This window comes from Scedosporium apiospermum (genome assembly GCF_000732125.1).
Source record: "Scedosporium apiospermum strain IHEM 14462 chromosome Unknown SEQ_SAPIO_0132, whole genome shotgun sequence".
In the NCBI taxonomy this organism is placed as follows: domain Eukaryota; kingdom Fungi; phylum Ascomycota; class Sordariomycetes; order Microascales; family Microascaceae; genus Scedosporium; species Scedosporium apiospermum.
In genome coordinates, this window is record NW_015971833.1 from 964,085 (window position 1) to 989,509 (window position 25,425).

Sequence of the window (25,425 nt, forward strand, 5' to 3'; positions counted from 1 at the left end):
TACGGACAGCAACCTGCGCAGCCCCCCCCCCCCCCCCCCCCCCAAAAAAAAAAAAAAAAATCGCTAAGCTTCATCGTCTAAACTGGTCTTTTCCCACGCCTCGGAGATGGTTGTGAAACAAGAAACACCTGCTCCCGTGGCATTTAATCAGATGCATGGGCTCTGTGTCGTCGTGTTCTATGTTTCCGAGGAGTGACCTGAAGGGGAACTAGCAGCTCACGGAGTCATTCCAACAGGCCGTGGCGGATTGAGAGGATTGTTGATTCGTACCAATCACTCTTCTTCCGCTCTGGCCGTAGAGCGTAGAATCCATGGGACCTGTCCCGGAAGATGGGATATTTCTCGTTATTTCAGGAGGCGACTAATGTACAAGACTACAGTTGTGCTGGATCAACGTCGTACAAACTACGCTATTGAAGGCACTAGTGAGTCGTGGAACATGACGATGGTTCGGCCCGTTCCGACTACTTTAGGCGCGTTTGGGGACGATCCAGTAAATAGTAGTCACAGACCCTTGAAGGAGTCGAGTTTGAGAAACGGAACATTCCTGTTTGAACACTCACCGTGCGGCAAATGGCTCCTCGTATTTTGTAAGCTTTTATGTTTATTCCTTCCCCCGTTCTCACAGACCCTGCAGATATTGGGCTCTCGGAACTGCCCGATCTAGCTTGGTATTGAGACCAAAGTGGAAGCGCCGAGCTTGGTAGGCCGTAGTTCAAAGCATCTGCTCGAAGCAAGTCGACCAAATGGTGGCGTTCTATTGGGGACCCCAATTTCGCTCATGCCATTGACGTTCATTCTGTTCCACTCGGCCAATTGCCTCAAGTAGTTGTGCGCTCGGGAAGCCGAACCCTGCATCCGTTCACACAATCCCTGCCCCAACACTTGAATTTCATGTCGAATTGTTGCAATCGAAGTGGGAACCCCGCTCAAGAGTCGTCGCCGTTACGTGGTTCAAAATGAGGGTTTAACCTTTTAGAAGACTGGAGGATGGGATGATCATCTTCGTTCCCCAATTATTACCATTCACGTCCATCACAATGGAGAGCAAGAGCGAAGGAAAGAAAACTCCTGCGGGGTCGCCCGGCAAAGAGCGCGCCTCTCAGTCCCCCCCGAAAAGGACGCCGAGTCCGCAAACCGATGATCTACTACCGGGCCATCATTGGGCACAGGCGCCATTGGTTAGTGGATAGCGGAACCTACACCTGTTGACCATGAGCTAAAGAAGCTGTAGGATGCAGATGATGGCGACTCGACGTTGGAGGATAATGCCACCTCTACGGCCTCTCTTAGCTCCAGCATCCTAAAATACAGGACCGTCTAGGCAGGACCTATCACAGTGACAGGCCCAATACTGAGTACTGGTAAATCTCCCCGGCATCGTCTGGTGATGTGGTCTACAGGATAGCTGACACACCACCCGTAGGGGCTCGAATGATGCGAAACAAAACGAGGCAATGGACATTACGTAGGTCCCTCGCGAGTGATTCATTGACGTGACGCTATTAACGCCTAGAAGCCATCATGTTCATACACTTACCTTGGACGGCAAGCTCTATCTCGCGCCAATAAAAGACGATATCCAGGCAAGCAGCCAGCCGAACTTTGGGGGCACCCATGCTAACTCGTTCTGCAGAAAGTGGTGGATATTGGCACCGGAACAGGGCTCTGGGCAGTGTAGGTATTGTCTTCATGGCATTTTAACCAGGGCGTACGCTAACGTTATTATCATTAACTAGTGACTTTGGGGACAAATTCCCCAATTGCGAGGTCATCGGAACCGACATTTCCCCTATCCAGCCAACTTGGGTTCCTCCCAATGTGAAATTGTGGGCCCGCTACTACTGTAATCACCGCTGGACTTCGCGTCTGAGGCTAACTTAGCTATAGTGAGATAGATGACTGCACTCAGCCGTTCACGTTCGCCCCCGATTCCATCGACTTCTTCCACATGAGATACATGACAGGGAGTCTGAGCGTCCAGGGCTGGTATGACTTGTTCAAGGAGGCATTTCGGTGCACCAAGCCCGGAGGATACTTCGAAAGCTTTGAGGCGGCACCCTTCTTTACTAGCGACGACGGCACGGTGACGGAGACGAGTGCGTTGTCTCAATGGGGAAAACTATTCGTCGAGGGGGGAAAGAAGATCGGAGCGACCTTCAGTATGGTCGTCGATGGGACTCAGACGAAGGGGATGGAAGAGGCGGGCTATGTCGACATTGAAGAGAGGGATTTTAAAGTGAGTCGGGCAGAATTCCCCCAATCCAAACCCTTCCTCCTGCTCTGACGGGGTGACTTGAGGCTGACGAACCGTAGGTGCCCATGGGGAGATGGCCAAAGGACCCGAAATTGAAGGAACTGGGGACCTTCGCCTATGCGGCCATCGCCACTGACATCGAGGGCTATGTATTGTACATGGCGAATCTGCAGGGGTGGACAAAAGAAGAGGTCGGGGTGTACGCTGCCCACCTTCGCCGTGAGATGAATAACACCGATATCCACGGGTTCTACAAGGTCAAAGTGGTCTGGGGCAGGAAGCCTGAGTAAGGATGAGTGGGCTTGCTTGTGGTCTTGGGGGGTTTAGCTGGGTCGCGCCTCTTGATTCCATCATTCTGGCATGGTTGCGCATTGGAATGGCGATACACGTCACATTGGATTCTCGCATATACGGTTTGTGAAGCACATTATGGTATGACAAGTGCATTTATTACTATACGCCACAAATAATTGCCCGTCCTAGTCCGTACCCTGGCCAGTAGTCTAGTTGAGATCATTGACCCCGTGGTAGAAATTCTTATTTGTATTGCCGTGATATAAGTCAAGTACACCAAGGAGTCGCGGCTTCCCCCCCCCTCTCTTCCCCCCTCTCCCTCCCCAAATGGCTGGAGCTGGCGGCATATAATCGACCGAGGCATCGTCGAGTGCCTAGATCCGGACCGCCCTGAAGTGCGAAGATCAATAGACGGCGCAGCAATCGAAGATGCTGCAAGATACACCTTACAGCGAGCCGTTCGCTCTGCGCAGAGAGGGGAGGCGCGTGTCATCGCTGGGGGTAGGAGATGTGGCGTCGACTTGGAGAGCGTAACGAGGGACCTAGTCTGCCGGTCAGGCTGAATGCTGATCCCCTCAATTATTCTCGTCAACCTCACCCGCCTCAACCATCGCCCAGGTCACCATTCTCATCGCGTTCCCCAGTACGCTGCTGCCGAACAAAGTCTTAGATATACCCTAATTCCCCGCCCAAAGTTGATAGTGCTTACTTCTCAGTGCACCTTCCCCGCAACTAGGCTGGCTGAGTTGGGAGTAGCTGGTGCTCGAGTGACTTGGGCAAATCCTCGTCTTCATCCATCAAGTTTGGAGTCCGCGCACAGCAGGCACCATCGCTTAGGCAGCCTCGTTCGCCATTTGCTCGTATATAAGAATCTCGTCGCATTTCAGCAGACGGGCTAGGAGAGTTGCAATTTGGTCGTTGAGGAAAGGCCAACCGGATCATGGTTCGTCTCCGCATCGTGCGACGCATTGAACAAATTGATAGAAATTTTGTTGACTATGTTGCTCGCCGGAAGTGGAAAGATATGGGAGGAAGCTTGACCTTGCCGAACGCTCCGTGTCTACCCGGAAGTCTCTTTGTCTCTGCCAGATCAATGCACAAAAGTTGTCGATCAGCTTCGCCGCGAGCGCGTTTCGTTTGCTCGGCAGATGGTCGATTTTATCCCACTCGAGTTGTTTCGCCGTATCTAGAGCCAGTCGCAAAGTATGTACTAGCGTTTATGGACAAAATGTAAGATCCAGACTCCCCTTGAATTCGACAGGAAACCTCGTCCACCAGTGTCAGGTATTTTGCTCATCGAGTGTAATGAAAGCCCAGCGCTTTTAGAGGGACCTTGATGAGACTACAGGCGGCAGCGCCTTATTGAGTCCATGCCGAATTGATATATAGAGCAAAGCTCGCGCTGACATTGCGTTACCGCAAGCTTTCATCAATACTCGCGGCTCTGCCTGGCACCGTGGGGCCGCTCGATGTTGACACCGGCACTATAGACTCTGCATCCTCTGGAATAGATGGGGTAAGAGCATTGGCCAATGGTGAAGGTCTTCGCGCTCCCTGAACGTGTGAAGAATCGACGAAGTACATTTTCCTCGACTCGACCTCGGATTTATAGTCATATAATATCGTAGTGTGCTCTCTTTTGCTGAACCGATCGCAGACCAGTGCGAGCTTTCCAGCCATCTATACCCCGGATGAGAGCGAAAAGAACGCAGAAGCCATTTCGCCAAAGTCCCTGATCTGGCACTTCCGAGCTCGAAGCCCATATGAAATTGCTGGCAACCACTTCATCCCCGAGACTGATGTGTCCTGTTGGGGGCATACAAACTGACCGAGATAATAGAAACAAGTCGTTGTCGAAGATGAATATCTTGAGAGGGCTGATCGCCATCGGAGGCATCGGCGGGTGGATCAAATCGCAAGTACACCTGGCTATTCATGGATCGAGCGACTGGTTCGGGTCGATGATGGCTAGGCGGCATGACACCTGGATAAACAAAGAAGAGAGAAACGAAGTGTTGGAGGAAGAAAAGGTAGAGTGTTTGCAGGAAGACGAGCTAGTTATATATGCAAGGTGCCTTCGTCTTGCGGCCTCCTCACATGATGCGGCCTACTATCAAAAAACTTCGTATGATTCAGGACGTGGGTGCCATTGCTGCAAGTGATCTGGAAAGAGGACGTCTGGCTGCAGCGTGGGTGCGTGCTCCTGGAGATATGGCAGCTCTATCGGTCTTGAGCTATGATCCCATGCATGTTCCCTACGACAGGAATTATCATGAGCATGATTGCCATTACCGTATGAATAATGTGATGAGCAAGAATGGCAATGAAGACTTACAATTTATTCCTACCGACTTTGTGACGGTGTGGGAATTTTGGGCTCAATAGAGACGGGGAAGAAACCCAGGATGCCTACCGTCTCCGGTAGTAGATGTTCGACGACGGGGGAAGGAAACATGCTGATATATAATGGAAGATTTTTGTGCATTTTAACGACAACAACTAGGACATGCTGCTGAAGGAGCTCCTGTTTGAGCAGTTGGTGGATGAGGTTGGGAGGGAGGAAGGAAAGCAATAATCCGGTTGGAAAGAGGTATTTATATTTGCTATATAAAGGAAGGGAAATCCCCCGTTAGCCGTAGGATAGCAGATAGGGAGAAAGAAGCATGATCATTCGGGTATCTGGTATTACTACTATTCTTTCTAGTGACAGCACCCGCTCGAGCCTAACAAGGCTGCTATATTGCTAATAAACTTCCCCGAAATAGTCATAGTTTCTTGACGCAGAAGCAGCCACTTCCTCCTCTACGCATCGAGTCCCCTTTGCCCCTCTTCTCTGCCGCCACATCATGTTTCTTCTCGCTGAGCTTAAAATGAAAGCCCATAGGCAGCGGGTTGTGTATAGTGGATAATGCAGGGTAAGTCCATAATACCACGAAGTCAATGGTGTTGATTGTTTCCGGACCCAAGCAATGTTCCTGTTTGTCTGCCCTAAAACACCCAAACCATGCAAGCACACGATTTTCAGAAGCATAGCCACAAATCAAAGGGCTGTTCAAAGACGGCTATGACACGCTCTCTGCTATCGCCAATAGATCACTAGATACTTTCTTTCGAAGCGCTTTATAACGCGCTAAGTCAGCTATCTCCTTCCCCCATCACAAGTTTTCCCCGAGTATTCATTCGTCAGTTTCCAGTTTCAATGGGTTATTTCTTCTTTCCCCCCGCTAACATGTCAGGCACTCATTCCTTTCTCTGAGATGATTTCCCAACGGGGAATGAAGAATTGCAAAGCTTGTGAGAAAACCTTCCGTATTATAAGTCTCCCGGTAAATCCATCTTAATACCCCAAGCATTGGGCCGGCAAACTCCCGCCTAACTGAGCTTGAGGGGAGTGAAGACAATGAAGAGCCAGAATCAGGAGTCGTGGAATTGTACCTCGGCACCTGTGTAGTTGCAGTGCAATGAGGGTGGTGATTATGTCAGCATCATGGGTCCTTGTCTCAACCCTGTGTGGGTGTGGAAAGTCCGGGGAATTTCCCGTCCCTGCAGCAACGGACCTTCAAATAAACAAGGCCAAGGGTCCCAAGCTTAGCACAATGTAATAATACTACTCCGACATCCCCTCCAAATCCAATCGTTTCTCACCCAACAGGGTTCAACGAACATTTAAGGATTGACATCTCCAACCACGCTCAATTGCCCTCCCCGTCAAGCGAAGAGGTCCCCACAATGGAGACCACGATGGTCCAACACGTCACCGACTTCGCATCGGGCCCGCCCCCCGAATCGCAGCTCCTCAAGTTCTCCTGCCTTAATCGAACCCCGGCGCCCACGAGCCGGTCCATCTTCGACAACAATGCGGCGGCTCCACGTACGTTACAAGACGGCGCGGCGAAGCCCGTCAATCTCAGCAAGCATCTCCACTTGGGCATGTTCGAGATTGGGAGACCGCTCGGCAAGGGCAAGTTCGGACGCGTGTACCTAGTTCGCCACAGGCCATCGGGCTACATTTGTGCGCTCAAGGTCCTCAACAAGAACGAGATATGCCACGACGGCGCCGAGGTCCACGTACGACGAGAGATCGAGGTCCACAGCAACCTAAAGCACCCCGGGATCATCTCCTTCTACGGCTGGTTCCACGACCGAAGGCGGATCTTCCTACTAATCGAGTACGCATCGGGCGGCGAGCTGTACAAGACCTTGAGGAAGGAAGGCCGCTTCTCGGAGAGGCGGGCGGCGAAGTACGCGGCGCAGGTCGCCGAGTCTCTACGGTATCTCCACTCGAAGAACGTTATGCACCGAGATCTCAAGCCGGAGAACATCTTGATCGGAATGCACGGCGAGATGAAGCTGGCGGATTTCGGATACAGCGTGCACGCACCGAGTAATAGGCGGGAAACGCTCTGCGGTACCCTCGACTATCTGCCTCCCGAGATGCTGCGGCCGGGGAGACCAACATACAATAGGGCAGTTGACCAGTGGACACTGGGGGTGTTGACGTATGAGTTCTTGACGGGAGAGGCGCCATTTGAGGATTCTCCGATCATGACCAAGAGACGCATCGTTAAGGGCGATATGAAGCCTCTGCCTTCGACCATATCGGCCGAGGCCAAGGACTTTATCAATTCTGTAGGTGATCATCGTTGTTGTTGGCTATTGAGTCGAATCGGGCTAACTCAAGGAAACTGCAGCTTCTTACTCTTGATCCGTCGAAACGAATACCATTAGAAAAGGCACTTTGCCATCCTTGGATTCTGAAGCATTGCCAGCGAGCGCGTACATCTTGATAACGATAGACCTAGCGGAGACTGCCATCTCATCATTCTTGGGCGGCGTCGATCGCTACCTGTAACAAATAATCATTGTACGAGTAAAAATGGGCATTAACTGGGGGCGGGAAGGGGCAGGGCGGCGGGAGTTCTTAGGCGTTTAGAGGGCTGACAATAGCCCGACCTGGCTAGCATTTAAAGAGCATTCAAGTTGCTGATTGAATTGATGTTTTAAGAACATTGTTCGCACCCGATTTCATTTTTGGGTCGAGGAAGTGGGTGAGGTGGTCCTGATGAGATGATGAGAGTTGCCCCGCCATCGTATTGTTGGCTGAAGTGGGGATTTGAACGTGTCCATCCATTTCCAAGGAGCCCCACGTCACAGCTCAGAACTGAAGTGTTCAATGATGTGCTGGCAAGATTAATTCGTAAGGGCATTCCTTGAAACTGGCCTCATTTTTGCATTCTTGCCAGGGTATGCAGCGCTTTGGAACGATGCAAGTCTTAATTGCGGGTGGTTGGTGTTCTAATGTTCCACGATCCCAGGCGGGCACGTGATTGCCGCCGAGACAGTGGAAACTGCAAGAAAGCCTCACCAGCCTCCCAACTTTTGGGAAACAAAAATGGATTAAAAAGCTATGGCGATGCCTGACGGCCTCTTCCAATATTTCTCTCCGCTTCCAGAGTTGGTGAAGCAGGTAATTCCACTTTTCCGAAACTCTCCTCGTTGCGCGGGAATACAATCCCCCCACTCACCATGATGATGAAGCATGTCGCGACTCTAATTCTCGCCTCAGCAGTGGCGCTAGCCACAGCTTCTGACGCACCCTGCAGCAACGAAGCCTGTACGTCACTTTGCAACGCGACGCCCTCTTGCATGTCGACGCTCTTCGACCCGGCGTTGGGACAATGCTATACCTTCTCTTGCGTCCTCAACAACTACTCGCGACCGTCCAAATATCTCGGCTACCAGAAGCCCGGCCAGACATACCCCTGCCCCGCCGATCAGCCTATACCTGGTGAGCCCCAAACGCCACCACCCGCTCCTCCCATTACCGAGCCCACCGCGAACGAGCAACCGCCAGCACCAGAGCCCTCGACTCCTGCCCCAAATCCTACTCCGAATCCGGGAAGCGAAGCATCTAGCTCCCTTGTTACTGTTCCCCGGCCCTCCTCAACTGAAGGCTCTGGTAGTAATGGCGGATCCTCGACGACGGAGGTGCAAAACACACCAACCGCGGGAGCCAGCGACGGAGGATCGGATGGCGACGAATCTAACTCCGCGAATTCGAATGGGCCCGACAATACATCCAATCCTGTTGCGCCAACCATAATACTTGGCGGCGCGGCTGCCAAATCGATGGCACCAGTGTCACTACTAGCTATCGGACTGGTTATGTTCCTACTTTAAGGGGCGATCATCGAGTCGAGACCTCTGATACCTTCTATGGGTCGGTTCGACATTGGCCGAAGAGGAGACCTCTGGTTCTCTGGTTTATAGGATATTACTTCATGGGTGATGCGGAATAATGATGATGATTTGTATAAACAGTATTAGGGGTTAGACGGCGTTCGGTCATGGGTGGGAGGGTTCTTCTTTTCACAGCAATACGAAAGACGAGAGTCCCGGCATGGGTTGACAACAGTGAGGAGCTGGGATTGGGGAGGCAATAATGAATGTAATACGAAGTAGCCCACGCGGATACGGATTATTTTGTCTAGATGTTGTTAATATTACTACAAAGTAGGTTTGACATTCCAACAATATCGATGTCCCGTCCTGTTTCGCGTGGGCTCTACAAGGAGATGAACAGGGGTGATTGGTTGCAGGCTGGTCTTGATCTGTTCTACGCTACACCGGGGTTTACCTGGCTGGTCCATGTCGATCCATCTCGTCGGCTTCCGGGAAATGGGAGACTCGAGATCATTGGTGATTTTCCGGGCCTCGTGCGAAGTACTGGTCGATAGAGTCTAATTCAAGGGCCTGGACCGAGATATGGATGCGAAGAAATGATTACACAGGTACGAAGTACTACAGTCGGACTCTCGGGGTCTATGTCTTGGCTCTTGGCTCTTGGCTGGCGATCGGAAACGACGCTTGTCCACGGGAATGTTGTGCCGATGTTTTTCTTGATTTTTTGGGTTGTCCCCTGTTTCAGGAGTCGAGGGTCGCAGGACGGGGCATCCATTTGGCGATGCTGGCCGACGGAGGAAAAACCGTACCACTTGTGGATGATCTACTGTGGCGTCGAGGGTCTGCATTTTGCCCCGCCATTGAAGGGCCTTGATCCCGGCTTGTCAGTCCAGTGAGATTGTCTGTTCCTTTTTGCCCCATCATCACCGACGATGAAGATGACAAGCGGTTGTCCCACGAGAAGGCTTGACAGTCCGCCCGAAAAGCACCTAATGTTCCAACAGAGTGATACACTCATCTTTCTACAAAAAAATACGATCAAATAAAATAAATTGCTGCAAATATCTAATTGTCTTTAGTGATCAACATTCCCCATACTTCTTTGGATGTGCACGGAGAACAAAAATCCTGTTTTATCCGGCGGCGCTCAAACACTTGCCTTGCTCATGAAACCCTTCCCGCTCCTGCCTGTAACAGAATCCAACCACACAAAAGCCCAGTCCCCTTTTCTCTCCTATCCACAACGATGATGCTGAGAGGCCAACGAGTCGGCGTCGAAACGATACTACGTAGTGTAGGGCTGCGAGGATGCATTGGTCGAGTGCCAGGCAATATCTAGCCAGGACATCCCTTCAAATCAGCCCCCAACCGCCCACATATTCCCTCCTTTGACATGACATCAATCAGATCAAGACATTGGCATCGACGATATATGCCTATTCGCTATTAAAGGAAGAATATAATGACCTTTTCTCTATAATTCCTCGCTGTATTTTCATTTCTTCTTCATTATTCCTTCTAATCTAATCCGCAATCCATCCGTCTTACTCACCACTCCTCTTCCGATTTCACCATGTCCGGTCTCCTCGGCAATCTTCTCGGCGGTGTTGGGGGTGCAGTTGGCGGAGTTGGCAACCTTCTCAACGGTGGCGATACAGCGCCGACACCAGACACGCCGGCGCAAAACGCAGCCGATGGCGATGCTGCCAACAACGACGATAGCAATGCCAACAACAACGATAGCAATGCCAACAACAATGCCGATAATACTACGCCTCCTAACAACGGCCTCATCAACGTCGACCTCGGAAACCTCCTCGGCGGCGGTGCCGCGACGCCCGATGCCCAGACGCCGGCGGCTCCCACTCCGGTAGCAGCGACCACATTAATAGCGGTTCCCACCCCAACTCCCGAGAATGCAGACCCGACCCCCTCGCCCGAGCCAGCAGACTCAACGCCCACCGCCGCTCCACCTGCCGCCCAAACGACGCCGGTCGCGATACCGAACACTGAAGACACGCCCGCACCTGCACCTGTAGCAGACGTGCAAACGCCTCTAGACAATGTTACGCCCGGCATTGCCGATGCCGCCGAGTCAGCTCCGGCCCTCCCTGCTCCTAGTGAGGGATCTTCTTCCAACAACATGCTTATTCCTATCGTCGGTGCATCTGCCGGTGGTGTTCTTCTCATCATAATTATTGCCATAATCATGACGACGAGGTACAGGAGGAGAAGGTGGCCCTTCGCTAAGCGCAAGTTCGCTCGACTCGACGACGAGCTAGAGACGAGCTCCGTAAGCGGTGGATCCAAGTGGGATCCATCAAGGGTTGGTCCGGAGTCGAGCCGGATTAGCAGGTTTATGGCAAATCGGAGTCAATGAGCGAGAGAGGACGAGGGAAGCCAATCTCGAAGGGGGTGTTTCAGCTAGCCTGACATCCGATGCTGCGGAATGAGGATTCATGACCGGGTGCGACTCTTTTTTTTTTCCACCTATATTCTTTTTTTATTGTGTGAGGGTCAGGGGCTGGGCCGCTGGGCTTGCAATCGCGTCTGGGACTTTTCGCTTCGACAATTTGGGATTCCGAGAAAGACTGGACGGAATGAAATGAGTGCATTGAAAATTCACGATGACGGCGTTTATGAGGGCTTGCACCTGGGAATTGTCATCTTTTGCCAGTCAATCAATCATGTCCATAGCATATAGTATTCAGTACATAAAAAGAATATCACATTTGAATGGCAGTTGGAGATCAGACCTAGTTTGAATGGCATTGCTAATCTTCACTGATACATCGATTTTAATCGAAAGGGTCGGCGTCTTGCCTGGAATGAGATCGTCCGTCCTGCAAACGACTTCAGTATAATTACTTGGCGAGTACTTGGGTCAGCCGAAAGTGTAGCCATCTCCGCCAAGTGGCGCTGGCTTAGAGCCCTAGGAGAAGTAGAAAAGTGTATACATACAGTTGCTTCCTCTAAAGTCCGGAGGCCGATTGGCAAAAGTTGAAAAAGGCGGAGGAGGCCCAGCATCTGGGTCGCGGGACAGGCTGGCGGTTGGCCTGCGACATGGAACTACCAAAGAGTCACACACTCAACTTCTCCAGCTCCGGCGGGGAAACAGCAGCCTCGTAATTCTTCCTTCACATACTAAGTATGTCGTAACGATCCATCACTCAATGTAAAGCCAACTTCTTGATTAACAGACGACGTCTTCTCTCATTTCCCCCCGATCCTACCCCCGGCGATGATAAATCATGGGCGGAACTGCTCCGAAGCTACCGCCCGTGGAAGGACCCACCAAAGCGGCGATTAGATGCGCCGAGAATATCGCCCTCCTCCGAATCCTGCACGAAATACCGCAAAAGGCCCTGAAGAACAGTCCGAGCTCCCTAGCTTTTCGGCATGATGAGTACAGCCTGCCGTTCGATCGGGAACGACATTTAACTGGGGTTTTAGCGTTTTTGTCATGCTTGAAAGACGACCCGGGCCGTATCCCAGCTACATCAGTCCGGGAATCCGGGAAAGGCTCCTCGCTGAAGCTCAATGTCCTCGTTGCCGTAAATCGTAAGAGCACAGAGGATGGAAGGTCTGCTCTCCAAAAGATTGTCGAGGGATTCGACCGGATTTTCGGCCACCTTCATTTCATCGATCAGAGTGAGTGGATCTACCTCTCTTCCTCGTCGTAGAGCAATCCCACCTTCTGACATAGGCTGTCTGCCAGAGGAAGAAGGGGAAATCCGCGATCGAGTCATGGATGCTATTATATCCATGTGTGAAGTGCGGATTCTCGAGCGCCTCAACTTGGGCCGGAAGAAGACCAGAAAGGCTCGAAATAGCGCCAATGCAGGGAAATCCATCATAGAATTGCTTGAAGAAGCCGTTGACGAGCTACGGCGTACCGACCCCACAAAGAGTTTAGATTCTGAAACTCAGTCTTTCGTAACAAGGGCTCGATCCGTGATACATCAGGCCAATGCGTGGAAGAAGCACAGCGTACCTGCAGAAATGAAAGCGCTCATCCGAGAGATTTTCATCTTGAGAAGCCTGCCCAAATGGAATATCATCACGGAGGGTGAAACTGGAGGGTCTCGGATGGAAAAAATGATTAAAAGAGTTTCCAGATACTTCGAAGCGGCGATATTCTTATGCCAGACTGCGAAGAAATTCCCCATTGCGAGGAAAATGACGGTGGTTGCCGTGGACCTGCCGGCCGACATGTTGAATCAGGTGCGGCCCCAGACCAATCCTTCCGATTTCGGGACCGCTTTCAGCCGGCTGGGAGAGGGCAAGAAGAGCAGGGCATTCATTCACCCCTTAATCGAGACGACGGACCAAATAGCAGAGGCTCAGTTCTTGGAATACACCAGTGCCATTCTCGAACCGACAACAGTCCACGCAGAGATTCAAATCTTGGCATATTGCGACTTGTACCCGAGGGGGAGATATCCACGAGTTGTGTGCTCCAGCAAGCATGCTTGCTTTCTTTGCAACCAATTCATCACGCTACATGCGAAGATGTACACCCCTTCTTCTCATGGGAGATTGTATCATCGTTGGAGACTACCCAATTTTGGGACTGTGAATATGAAGTCTGGCTTCAATGCTCAGCTAGAAAAGTTTGGGATGGATAGCCTGAAAACGATGCGCCAGACCAACAAGCGCATCAAGCATCCCGATCCAAATGAGAGTGCCTTACACTCACTTCTACTCTCGGAAACCTCCCTATTAAATGGCATTGTAGCCGGGAGTACTGGACCAGAAGAGATCAATCCGAACGAAGGGACTGAAGAAGATTCCGTACCTCAGGAACTGGAAAATACGAAGCGCCACGGGGTGGACGAGCCGGATTCTGAAGACGAAGGATCAAGCACTAGTGATGATGTGGAGAGTGTAACAGCTGGGGTGATTACTGAGAACGATGCTGAGACTAGTGCTTTAGCACCTTCAGAAACTAAGTTTGATGCTGTTGAAGAGAGGAGCGAGGAGAGAAGTGAAAATCAAGATTCAGCTACCAGCAGAACGGGCAAACCAGATGGCAACTGCGAGGATGGAAGTTGTGGGGATGACAGGCCAGAAGTCGCTGTGCCCCCTTCTGTTGTTGTTGTTCCGCCAACACCAGTCCCTGACGAAACTCGACCATCTCCTTTGGCAGAAGTTGAGTGGCTCCCGCCATTGTGCGACAAGGGAGCTCTCAATGAGCTGAAGCGAGGGGACGTAATGTCTCACTCTCGTGACACGGAGACGTTGGGATTACTGGTCGACTATCCGGACGCAGTTGCAGGATCTTCGGGGATCGAGAATAAGTCCCAATGCGTTCGTTATACTCTAGAGTGGCTCGACTCGAGAGAGGCCAGAGAAATTCGCTTGGACCAGGATATTCCTATTGTGGACGTTGACACTCTTGATACGGAGGTATCCATTCCGCTGGAACGTGGCCAGAGAAAGGTGTTTTACCTCTCCAGTGGCAAGTCAGTGCTTCGCGTTCACTTGCTTCCCAGTAGTTGAGCAAAGAAGCAACCTATTCCTACATGGACGTCGATATCTAGAAGCGGTTGGCCCAAGGGCGGGAACCAGTCCATTGAGGACGTATAGTACTTGTTGTCATATTTCCATGATGAACTGGGATACTATCCAAACTTGACCTTCTAATAGCTGTTTCATTGGGTAAGAAAATCTTCAATATAATATTAATAGTTACTTGCGTGGCGCACAAAAGACCATAGGTGGATTAACGAATATGGAAAGGCTTCACTAAGAATTAAACATTGGTGCTAATAATAGTCGATGCAACTTCAAAAGGTAACTAACAGGTCAAGGAGCAATGCTCTCAACAACACGCCGCCCCTGCTCACAAGCAATTCTCCGAGCCGCCTGGCGCATTCGAATTCACGCGGCACTTCGCCCAGATAACCTCGATATCCGCGACCTCGTAGTCTCCCAAGCCCTGAACATCTCCAGTGACCCACCAAGGTACCCATCTCGCCACGCCCTGCGAGGTCACCTCCTGCACAGCTACCCAGCGATTTTGGGTTTCCTCCCCAAAGCGAAGGAGTTGCGCCCCTCCGCACCTTGGCTTTTGTATCCTCCATCCACTGACCTGGACGCCCTCATCATCGGGGTGCCAGGTCTCAAAGAGTCGCAGAGCACCTTGGACGCTGTCGTCCGGGGTCAGAGCGAGGAATCCTGGGACTGGGGGCGGGTGCGGATTGGTGGGGATAACGCGGAGCTCGCCAGCCACGGAGTCGGAGAATCGAGAGTAGTGGTCGGCGGGATTGTATGGTGGCTCGGAAACGCCGGGGGATCCATTGGTGGAGGTATTGAGGCGGAGGAGCTGGCCATTGATGACGGTATTACCACCGACAAAACGGAGGAAATAGTCGGTGGCGTGGGTGCCTGCGATGAGGCTGGTGACGACGAGAGCCAGATTATATTTCATCTCGACCAGTTTGGAAAGGATAGTATGTCAGGTTTTTGGTGCTGAAGATATGATTTGACGTTTTCGAGGTTCGTCTGATAGTGAAGTTAAGCTTAAATGAACGCAGAGTGCTTGGAGAATCTTGGGGGATTTATATGCATCCAGTTCGTGTTGTCGACGTCAGGAGAACCAAACAATTGCGTTCGAATCGGACTTTTTCCATGCCGGGCTTACACGAAGGAGCCAATCCCAAGTCATGCTAGGCCGACCCCGGAACTAAAGAGCAAATAAACTGCGACTTCATGACATATGACAACTTTCTCACGGTATTCTTCATTCGTGTCAAGCTCCCCTCGTGATTCCGATCGTCATCGTAGCGGGTGATCAATAGCGAGCCCAGGGAAAGAGTGGGTCGGATCTGCATTCGAGATGGGTGCCTTGGTCGGATGCCCCACGATGAATGGTTGAAGAAGCACAGGGCAGATGCGACACCACCTCGTATCCGTCAGTGGCGCGACTTGGCGTCCATTCAAATCACGCAGGGACAGCAGAGACAGACGGCCTAACCCGCCACCCCTGCGGCAACATACCACACCTAAAGCTCTAAAATCGGGCACTATTTTTGGGGTTGAATCGTGCGTTTTGGGAGGAATGCGATCGTGTGCTGTGTGATGACCTTCGTATCCGCCCACCACATGCATTCGTGTCTGATGGCTTTTTGCCCTCGAACTTAGTTTACTCTGGGGTGTAGGGTGATTGGAAGATGGGTCCCTTTTCGGGTTGCTCTATAGTCTAAGACCAACTCATAGGAAGGATGAAGTCATCTTCCTCGTCTCGTGAGTCCTGGGACATTGCAACAGTGGGATTGTGGACCGTGGGTTCAATAAATGCTCGCTTACCGAAATGGACTTACCCCTGCTAGCCGGTGACATCAGTAGGCTGTCGAGCTGACGGAGAGTTACCAACTCCATCTCACCGACTCAAGAGCTTAAAATGTCAAGACGGGCTAGTTCTAATAGAGTGCAACGGTATTATTAGCAGTTCTCACTAGTTTAGAATCCCCTCGACTAAGTAACTTGGCCCTGACAGAAAACCCTGGACAGCATGGAGACTATTCTCTCCGGAAGCACAAGATATAGGCAAAGGAAAGCACATGTCCCGAGATAGATCCCGAGATAGATACGGCGAGGATGGAAACATTAATACAAGAGACTCCGAAGTTATATTAGACCTAGCCTCCCTAATCAACATACATGTAGCTTTCGACAGTGCATTCGTAATCCATAACGACCGTGACGGCAACCCAGAGTTGCTTTACCAGAATACCTCATAACTCAGCTTTTCAAACACCGGTGCTTTTCGACTTATTTGGACCCAGACTCAGTCCACCACTCCTCCGTCCCCGCAGTCTGATGAAACAACGCGTTTGAATCCAACTCGGTAAGCTCGCCCAACATAGCCAGATCCATGTTACAAAGGTTTAGTACACCAAAGTCGTCGTCGGGTTGGTGGTTCCCGACTTCCAGTAACCCTGTATCGCCAACCACAAAATCTACCGGAGGCGGTGAGAAGATGTCCATTACTGAAATGTGACCCGGGTTTGCAAGGGTAGCCTCGGGCTTGTCAACTTCCATCCCCTCTTCCATTGAATCAGATTCGCATCTGAGGTTACTCAGAGAGTCTTCGGGCGTGGGCATTCCACTCGCAGTCTCGATCACCCCCTTTCCTGTCTCGGAGCCATTTACCAGGTCGTGAAGGCCAAATTTCCTGAGGCCGGCGTCAAGTAGCAGTGCCGCGAAATCCCCGGTAACGTACAAGACACGCATCTTTTCTATCACTTCTCTACATACGCGGAAGGAGTGGATGGCGTTGCTCCGCACCTCGGGATCGGAGTGTCTCATCTGCTGAAGGTAGACGATTGCACTGGGAAGGAAGGCGGTGATGCCACTAGCGGGGAGGAACTTTTCGAGATTCCATTCGAGCAAGTCCGCAGCTGTTTGTGTGATTCGCATGGCGGCTTCGCGCGCCTTGTGAGTTGAAACTTCCGCAGGTGACGAGGAAGAGGCCTTTGCGGGGAGGTTCGGGAGGAACCGGCATCGGTGGAGGGCCAAGATCGTGGCACCATAAGTCATGTGCAGTAGAGCCCGTTGGACTGCGATGCTGGCATAGCCATCGCGTTTGTCCGATGATTGTAGAGGGCGGGCCTCGCAGCATGATGGAAGAGAGTTGCTCCACTCCTTGAGCTCCTCGTCCGCACGATTGATTTCCTCTGCTTCGAGTGCCTTCGTGGGAAAGATCATCATGGTGCTTTCGACTGCAGTCCTCCCCGGCTTCAAGGTTTCGCGAGGTTTCATGGCATATTGTGCATCGAGAATGTGCCCCGTACACACCAGAAGCTTCACCTTGGCTATGCATAGCAAAGCGAGGTCACGCTGCATCTCCACATTTCGGATAAGCTCGCAGTTAGGAAGGATACCACTATGGTGCCTGTCTATGACCCCGATATCGAAGTCATCTTCCTCGAGCATAGGCAGATCAAAGTCCTTCTCGTAGATACGAGTCGGCCGCCTCAAGCCGAGGGTAAGGAGACGGTCACGCATCAGGGCAGACCACCAAACACGCTTCCAAAGTCCCCGCTTGGACTGGGTCATCCTGTTTCCACTATCACGATGGATTCCCATGCAGCGAGCTAGGGAGATGGCGATGCCCAGCCAGTGCCATGTATCCTTCTGATCGTCTGGGCCTTCATACCAATACGTCATCAGGAGTAGAGTCTGGATGAGAAGAAACCGATCTGACTCGACGTCAAAATCGTAGAGCAACTATGATACGTCAGTTAACCACAGTCCCTCGATATTGCTGACTTCTCTTTTGAGAAAGGGCAAGATCAAACTTACTCTCGCCCGTTGTAGGAGAGCCCTCCTGGCGTCCTTCCGCGTGGAATAGCCATTCCTGTGAATCTCATCCATACTGACAAACCCTGCGCCCGAAAACATCACAGCTTGATACAAAACCAAGCTTGTCTGTCCTTTGGAACCATCGCGATGATAGACGATATTGAGGAAGTCGCCAAGGTCAAGCACCGGCATGTAAGGATGGACATATTCAACAAAGGCCTTGAGTAGCGCATTCTGGAACTCGAGGCTTGGAAGAGTTAGGGCGCCTTTGGCTTGAAGATACTGCGTGTCCGTTGCGTCGAGCCTGGCTGGCAATGGCTTCAAGAAAGCGGGAAATACAGGCGGTATGGCAGGTGAGCTACATGGAAGAGAGAAATCATAGCTGATGGGAGGGGTTGGGTGGGGATTATTGAAGATGATGTTCGCCGTCTCAGGGATGGGTAATGGTAAGGTCGGTTCCAGAACGAGGCCAAACGGCCTCGACAGGTCCACATCGAGGACCTCACTCCGGGGGATCTCATTCGGCAATCGCGCCGGTAATGCTACCTCTTTTTGGGGTGCATTGCTACCGGATTTCTTAGGTCTAAGAGTCGCACCTGGTTAACCACAGCCACACCAAGGATGGAGAAGATGAATGAAGGACAATGCTTACGGCTTATTATGACGACTTGGAAGTCGGATACACTGAAAATATTGAGCAAGAATCAGCGCCTGGAACTCTGGCAAGAAGGCGGGGAGAAGGTTACATGAGGGCATACCTCAGTGTTGTTTCGGCGACAGCTCCAGCAAGGAAATCCTTCAATCGTGTCGCACCGAATTTTCTTCCGCCGGCAGGAAACGCAGGCTAAAGGATCCCGTCGTCGGGTCGGTTTCCGTCCCGACGCGGATTTTGCAGTACATAACGAAGGTTTTGACGACATTTCTCTGGAGCTCATGACGAAGGAAACTGGAGGGAACGAAAAAAATCAATCAATCGCAAGGGTTTCGAGAAATGAAGAGCTCAACGTCTTCGTCGATCTAGTGCTAAAATGGCTGGGCTCCTGGACATGAGCCTCGGCTTCTTGCTCTGGTGGTGGGTCTTCGGCAGGGCCGGGATTTGCGCTCCAACTCCACAGGCGGACCTCGAGAAGGGGTCCAGACACGGTGGTTATAAGCACAACAAAAACACAAGTAGAAGAGGACGATTCAATGTCGTTATCACATCACACATTCAACAAAACTGGGGTAGATTTAAAGCGTAGAGTCTGGGCATTTCATGATGTTGGGGCCCCGGACATTTTTAAAACGGGATTGGGGATTCTTTGCGGGGGCGGAGTTGACAAGCATCGGATTGCGGGGATGGTCAGAGGATGGAGATAGCCTCTGATACTGGCAAATTCCCGTGCTGGATCCTGTGGAGTGCACACCGTCGAAGCACCCTGATAGGGCCTCGCCCGGATGGTCGGGGCCATGGAGATTGTGGAGGCTTTGGGGAGAGAAGGGACGCCAAGATCAAATCGGCTCTAGTCTGAGGCATGGCGAATCACCTCAAGCACCACTCGGAGACCATGTGGGTCGTGCTAACCCTTGAAGGGCAACCTCCGCAGCTCAGAGAGTCGTATCGTACGAGAGTGCCCTATGAGACCTTGTTGCTCAACCCCGCTGAAGCTGACGAAGTGCGTCCCCCTTAATGTTAGCTCTGAGCCTCCGCCGGAGACTGTCCAAACTCGGAACACATCCGGTGGAACATCTGGCGAGTCTGCTCCAATAATTACAAAGGACAGGGACCATTGAAGATGATTAACCACAGGCAGCAGCTCAGGAAGGACGTCGAATGTGGAATTTCAAGCCGAGCGATTTTATATAGGTCAGTGAGATCTACAAGGAAACTCGTCTGATTTGTCCACGACTTGTTCCCATCTTCATATGCTTGGCTTCGATCGTAATGTTATAACGTTCGAGTGAAGCAACCTCCAGACTGTCCTCAAACAGCCACACTCATGCGGAGAAATTGTTACCAACTACAAAGTACCTTCCTTTTGATGGAAAGTAAACTTAATAGCTGACTACCGCCTACTAACGGCTGCGACTGGGGGTAGATGCACATGTCACGGTCTTGAGCGAGAGCAGTTGGAGTAAATCTTATTTCCTAAGATTACTTCACAGGCCCCCTCTATACATCTCGGATTGTATTGATTCCGAGGGCTGAACCAGCATCTAAATCGGGAAAAATTCTAGAAACTCATCCTAGCCCTTCTCTGCATAACGTCTTGACGAGGTATCGTCTTGACGAGGTATCGTCTTGACGAGGTATCGTCTTCTCACCTCCCCAAGCTCACCTACGAAGTAGACGTCCGCGGAGAAGACGTAATAAAGGCCCTCACGAAGGGGCAAGGCTCCGCTTCCATTATTTATTTTTAGCAACTAGAGTATATATGTTGGTTACGCTCACTCCCCTAGATAAAATCTAGAAAAAGACGCATGGCGTGAGACTGGAACGGAAGTGCGACGATGCGGCGGGGCCACCACGTGGAAGATGCGCCGGTCTTGGCGAAGCCTGTGAATACAATTTTCCCACAGCAGAGATAATAGCTCGCGCTGGCCGAGGACCCTGTTTACACATGCCACGCGATAACGTCCTCGCCTATTATCATCGCCTGAGTTCAACTAGACTGTCCTCCATCGACCTACTTATGATGGGATTTGTGGTACAGTAACGACTAGCGAACGCTTGCTTTTCAAATCCAACGACCTTGGAGTCTATCCCAAGGTCTGGTCACCCATGATGATGATCAAGCAAACGACTCCCAGACGGTGAACTTGCAGAGGTAACAATTCTAGTGATGGATCAACGAACAGCGAAAGCCAAAGCAGATATTTTTACAGGTTTCACCGGTTCATCACCCTCAGGGTCAAGAACACTCGGCTAGGCGACGCATATCTGCATAATTAGAGTGCTTGAGTAGGGTCTCATGGCGGTAAAAAATTCGAGACAAGACCGCGGATGATGTGCATCTCTTCCAAGGCCATATGTTTCCTTGGAAGGATTATATCGAGGTTATACTGTCTGTAATAGTACAAAATGCGCCATATATCTTTCGACCTGCAAGTCTCTCTTTTTCCGATGGACTGATTCCTTCCATAGGTGGGGCACGGACACAGCGACGGTTTTGGCAAGTGGGCGTGTACTTGTAGCGTATCTCGCAAGAAACGAATCTGAGTCTATAACGATATCTGAACCTTATGCCATTGGCGACTTCAGCTCCTTGGCAAGTTACCTAGTGGAATCTGGCTGCCAAGGCATTGACTGCCTCCGGGGCTTGTATAAGGTTGCCGACGGTGATGATACTGATGACACTGGCCCTATCCCGCAGAACCTTAAGACGCTTGCGACGAGACAAACTCTCCACCATCACTCCAAGATCAAAGATAGACAGGGTTTCCTTTCAGGGGAAATATTCTGCAGTTATTAGATTCGGTATAGAACTTATTCCCATCTAAGGTGAGACGAGTGGCTGGTAATACCGCCCGTCTGAACCGGGATATCAAGTGATGGAGACTTGGTAAAGATAGACAAAAGCCGATAGAAAAGTCGCTCTAACTAACACTCCCAAGCAAGCACCGTATCTATGGTCGCAATTCATAAACTAGAATGGTTTACTACAATGGAGATTGTTGAGACATTTTCCTCAAAGACTTCGCTTTGATGATTAGACCCCATTTTGATAGGAAAGTAAAGGCGGCTGAAGTTATAGGACCTATTTGGCCTACAACTCACGACACGTGAGTGAGATGAAGCATATAGAGTGAAGCTCGAGTGCTGTTGACTGCGTCTATCGAACTGGTTTCGAACCCCATCCGAGAGAAGACGCCACTGCTACGTATCACTTGTTTTGTGACGGAGACAGCCCAGTGAGAGCAAATAAAGGTGATAACTATGTAGACATCCCCGTTTGTACTATAATGTCTCGGAAACCCGGTATAACCCACAATCTAACAGCTCTCCCGTCAACCATCACCTCGCCTATGTACTTTTTTTAGGACCTCAAGCCACCACGCCTCTGCAGAACAGTCTTTGTTGCTTCGGAGAAAGCCTCCACCAAAGTCTCAATCTCCTCCGGACTTATGATGTATGGAGGGGCCAAGATAACTGCGTCCCTCGGCAAAGAGCACGGGTACACGGCGGCTCCTTTGTTAAAAGTTTCATCGGCAACTTCCTGCGCCAAAGGACCACCAAGAGAGGCTCCCAGAGTTCCAAAATCCACGCACCGGAATAGCCCCACCCCACGCAATCTTCCGGGATGTTCGAGCACGTGAGCCGGTAAACGCTCCCTCAACGCTGAATCGAGTTGTTCCCCCCTTTCCCGCACATTGGCAAGGAGTTGGTCGCGCTGGATGATTTTCTGTACGGCAAGGGCGCCCGCGCATGCCGCTGGGTGAGCCTGGAATGTGTGACCATTCATGAACGTTTTGGGTCCGGAAGCACACTTGTTGAATGTATCGTAAACTTTCGTCCCGACGAGCACAGCTGAGAGCGGCAAATAGCCAGCTCCCAAGCCTTTGCCGATTGTTTGGAGGTCGGGTATAGCCCCACCAAGACTCTGCCATGCGTGGTACGACCCAATGCGGCCCATTCCACACATGACCTCGTCCCAAATGGCCAGGATGCCATGCTTCTGACACAGAGCTTTCAGTCGGGGGAGGTAAGTCGGAGTCGCAGCCACCGCACCGAGACTGGCACCAACGACGGGCTCCACGATAACCGCAGCAACCGTTTCCGGGCCCAGACTCTGCATCTTGGCCTCGAATTCGTCTATGAGACGATCTTCATACTCTTCCTCGCTGAGGCCCTTGCCGTCTTCGGTATAGAAACATCGACTAACGTGGTGGAAAACAGAACCCAGCATGGGCTCAAAAGCCTCCCTTCGGGAAGGATTGAGTCCGGCAGACATGGCACCCAGGGTATTTCCATGATACGAGTTGATCCGCCCAATGAAGTTCACACGCTTCAGGTCGCCGTTGAAAACATGATATTGCCGCGCAGCCTTCAGCGCTGATTCGACGGCCTCAGAGCCGGAACTTGTGAACAGAACCTTTGAGAATGTGCCGGGGCCGCTCTGATCTATGATGTGAGATGCCAGGTCTTCCGCAACCTGGGAGGTGAAGAAAGCAGTGTAGGCGAAGCTTAGCGTGCGGATTTGGTCCACTATTGCCTCAATGACCTCCTTGTTGCCGTGTCCGACGCTGGACACTGCAGCTCCGCTGCTTCCATCTAGAATCTTGTTGCCTTCCTTAGTGATAACGTAAACTCCTTCCCCACTCACAGCTATCGGGTACGTCTTGGTTAGGTCGCGATGAAGTACAGCGGATTCCATAGTGACGAGCAACTGGATGAAAGGAGGATTGGATTGGAATACGAGCAAGGGTGTCCCAATACTAGAAGACTCTGGAGTGGATGGGAGTGATCAAGTTATATTCTTGGTACTGAGCCGTAGTCGGCACTCAGGATGCACGAACATATCTGGCGGTGGGGGCGGCGGATCACAGTTTGCCATCCAACACTCGGGCCGGTCGATTGCTGATAATACCGTGTCACCGGCCCGAACTGCACTTTCCCTGACAGTACGCCCCGAAGGCCAGATTGGCAAGCATTCATTCATCAGTAAGGCGACATTGCAGAGGGGTCATGAGATGGTTTGGTGAGAGTACTTCGTAGAACTGCCTCTTCTGGCATAGCGGCAGAAGCAGAACTCCACAGCTTGACAGGCCAGGAGGAGAGAGCGTTTTTAACTTGGCAAGGACATCCCGACTCTCAATGCATCGCCGAAAATGAGACTATTCTTGAAGGGGGCAGCCGAAACCGCATCTAGCGTCTTGCAGAAGCAGGAATGTGGAGTTGATAAGACCGGCCGAGTTCCGGAGCTGCCAATGGAACTTTCGGCATACTCGGCGGCCTAAAAACCACTCACCGACCTTTAAGTCATGAAATTCCAGGATTGTGTTCCGTCTATTCAGGAAGTCATGAAATCACCTTGAAAGGAAAGCCAGCCGGCAAATTTCCAAATAGATGCGCGAAGAGAACAAGCTGAGTTTACTACTTTAATCTCATCACCTATTTGGGGATCACTTTTATCTCCAATATCTGAGGACCAACACATGCCCCCTTGCCACTAATGACACTTCGAATTTGGAACGGGTAAAGAGTCAAGAAACCCTATCCTGTGTGACTCTTCCCGAGCTCCTCTCCTGTAACTGAAAACCATAGTCAAGGCCTAGTTCGGGACGACCTCACGACTAGCCTGCCTCGCGGAACTGGTATTGAAGTCTCAGTTGGAGAGGAAGCCAGGGAGGCACGGCAGTATAGAACCGCATAGCTGCTATGTCGGCCTACAAAATGGCATAGATCGACCAATGTACTGTCAAGGTAATTGAGAAATTCCTGTCCCGTATCAAGGGCGCCGTGGGGAACTAGTCAGATCTGCCAAGGGCAAAGCACTGAGCTGGTGGTCTTAAGCGACATCAATCGGGACACGGAGGTCCGAGATGTTGTGCGGCGAAGAGCTCTCTAGCGGGCAGGTGCGGGAAAGTCCCTGGGCTGGGAAGTTGACAAAAACCTCGCTGAAGATGTTTTAGTAAGAGTTCTCCTTGAGGCCTGCCGAGGAAACATTTCCAATGTGATGACCAATTAAAACGATCAAGAATCCTCCTCGCAACCATCACCCTACGTAGGATTCCACTGGCGGGACCACTTCCAAGAACGAGCGAAACCTGATCCTACAAAGGAAGTTCGGAAGTAAGGTTGATAGAGAATTGGCTAGAATAGGCTTCGAAGTCGGGCGTGCAAGGTCTGTGGAGGGACTATATACTGCATTCTCACATCCTCCATATTCTCACGAGCGCTGGGAAGGCTGGCTTGCCCAGGCTCATTCAATGCGTGATGCTATGATAGCAGACCACGCATGGTGTTGATCGGAATATACAAGGAAAAATATATATATATATATATATAACAAGAATGAGAATTAAAGAAACAAAACAAATCGTAACAGTAACTGTTTGATTCAGGGGAGAAGCAAAAGAGGATGAGCTAACTATTTTCGAATCAACGTTGACCGAATGGACGACTCGATGTGGTTGGCCAGGGATGAGAGGAATCTCGACGGAATTGAGGCTCATGCAATTCTCGGGAACAGTCATCTGTCCCGTCCCGACTCCTGATCAGTGTTGGATTCCGAGACAATACGGCCCGGCGACCGACACGGCAATGGATTACTTGCTGCCCAAAGATTGGGACCTGGAACGTGCCATCCATATGAGGCAAGCGGTCAAAAGCTAAGGGAGGGCGGCGGCTCTGCTCTGAGGTTGGGGAGGGGCTGTGGTGGCGCCAGATCAGGGCTTGGAGC

General features: G+C 51.3%; 4 protein-coding genes and 3 pseudogenes across 4 annotated transcripts; 4 read left to right on the forward strand and 3 right to left on the reverse strand.

Moving 5' to 3' along the window:
• Window positions 1-1,040: 1,040 nt before the first annotated feature.
• On the forward strand, window positions 1,041-2,547 carry SAPIO_CDS8997 (uncharacterized protein; the record flags this gene model as incomplete). Its single annotated transcript, XM_016790508.1, has 5 exons — window positions 1,041-1,181; window positions 1,637-1,677; window positions 1,740-1,846; window positions 1,899-2,239; window positions 2,317-2,547. 5 exons carry the CDS (start codon window positions 1,041-1,043, stop codon window positions 2,545-2,547), a joined length of 861 nt encoding a protein of 286 aa, XP_016639811.1.
• A 3,733-nt stretch (window positions 2,548-6,280) lies between these two features.
• Window positions 6,281-8,731, forward strand: SAPIO_CDS8998 (uncharacterized protein; the record flags this gene model as incomplete). Its single annotated transcript, XM_016790509.1, has 2 exons — window positions 6,281-7,180; window positions 8,090-8,731. The coding sequence occupies 2 exons, from the start codon at window positions 6,281-6,283 to the stop codon at window positions 8,729-8,731; spliced, it is 1,542 nt and encodes a 513-aa protein (XP_016639812.1).
• Window positions 8,732-10,307: 1,576 nt separating this feature from the next.
• Window positions 10,308-11,114, forward strand: SAPIO_CDS8999 (annotated as a pseudogene; the record flags this gene model as incomplete).
• Window positions 11,115-11,985: 871 nt separating this feature from the next.
• SAPIO_CDS9000 (uncharacterized protein) lies at window positions 11,986-14,236 on the forward strand (the record flags this gene model as incomplete). The annotated part of the gene is made up of 2 exons (XM_016790510.1): window positions 11,986-12,385; window positions 12,453-14,236. 2 exons carry the CDS (start codon window positions 11,986-11,988, stop codon window positions 14,234-14,236), a joined length of 2,184 nt encoding a protein of 727 aa, XP_016639813.1.
• Window positions 14,237-14,579: 343 nt separating this feature from the next.
• SAPIO_CDS9001 lies at window positions 14,580-15,167 on the reverse strand (annotated as a pseudogene; the record flags this gene model as incomplete).
• Window positions 15,168-16,510: 1,343 nt separating this feature from the next.
• On the reverse strand, window positions 16,511-18,799 carry SAPIO_CDS9002 (uncharacterized protein; the record flags this gene model as incomplete). Its single annotated transcript, XM_016790511.1, has 3 exons — window positions 16,511-17,968; window positions 18,044-18,626; window positions 18,696-18,799. 3 exons carry the CDS (start codon window positions 18,797-18,799, stop codon window positions 16,511-16,513), a joined length of 2,145 nt encoding a protein of 714 aa, XP_016639814.1.
• A 3,260-nt stretch (window positions 18,800-22,059) lies between these two features.
• On the reverse strand, window positions 22,060-23,397 carry SAPIO_CDS9003 (annotated as a pseudogene; the record flags this gene model as incomplete).
• Between the last annotated feature and the right edge of the window lie 2,028 nt (window positions 23,398-25,425).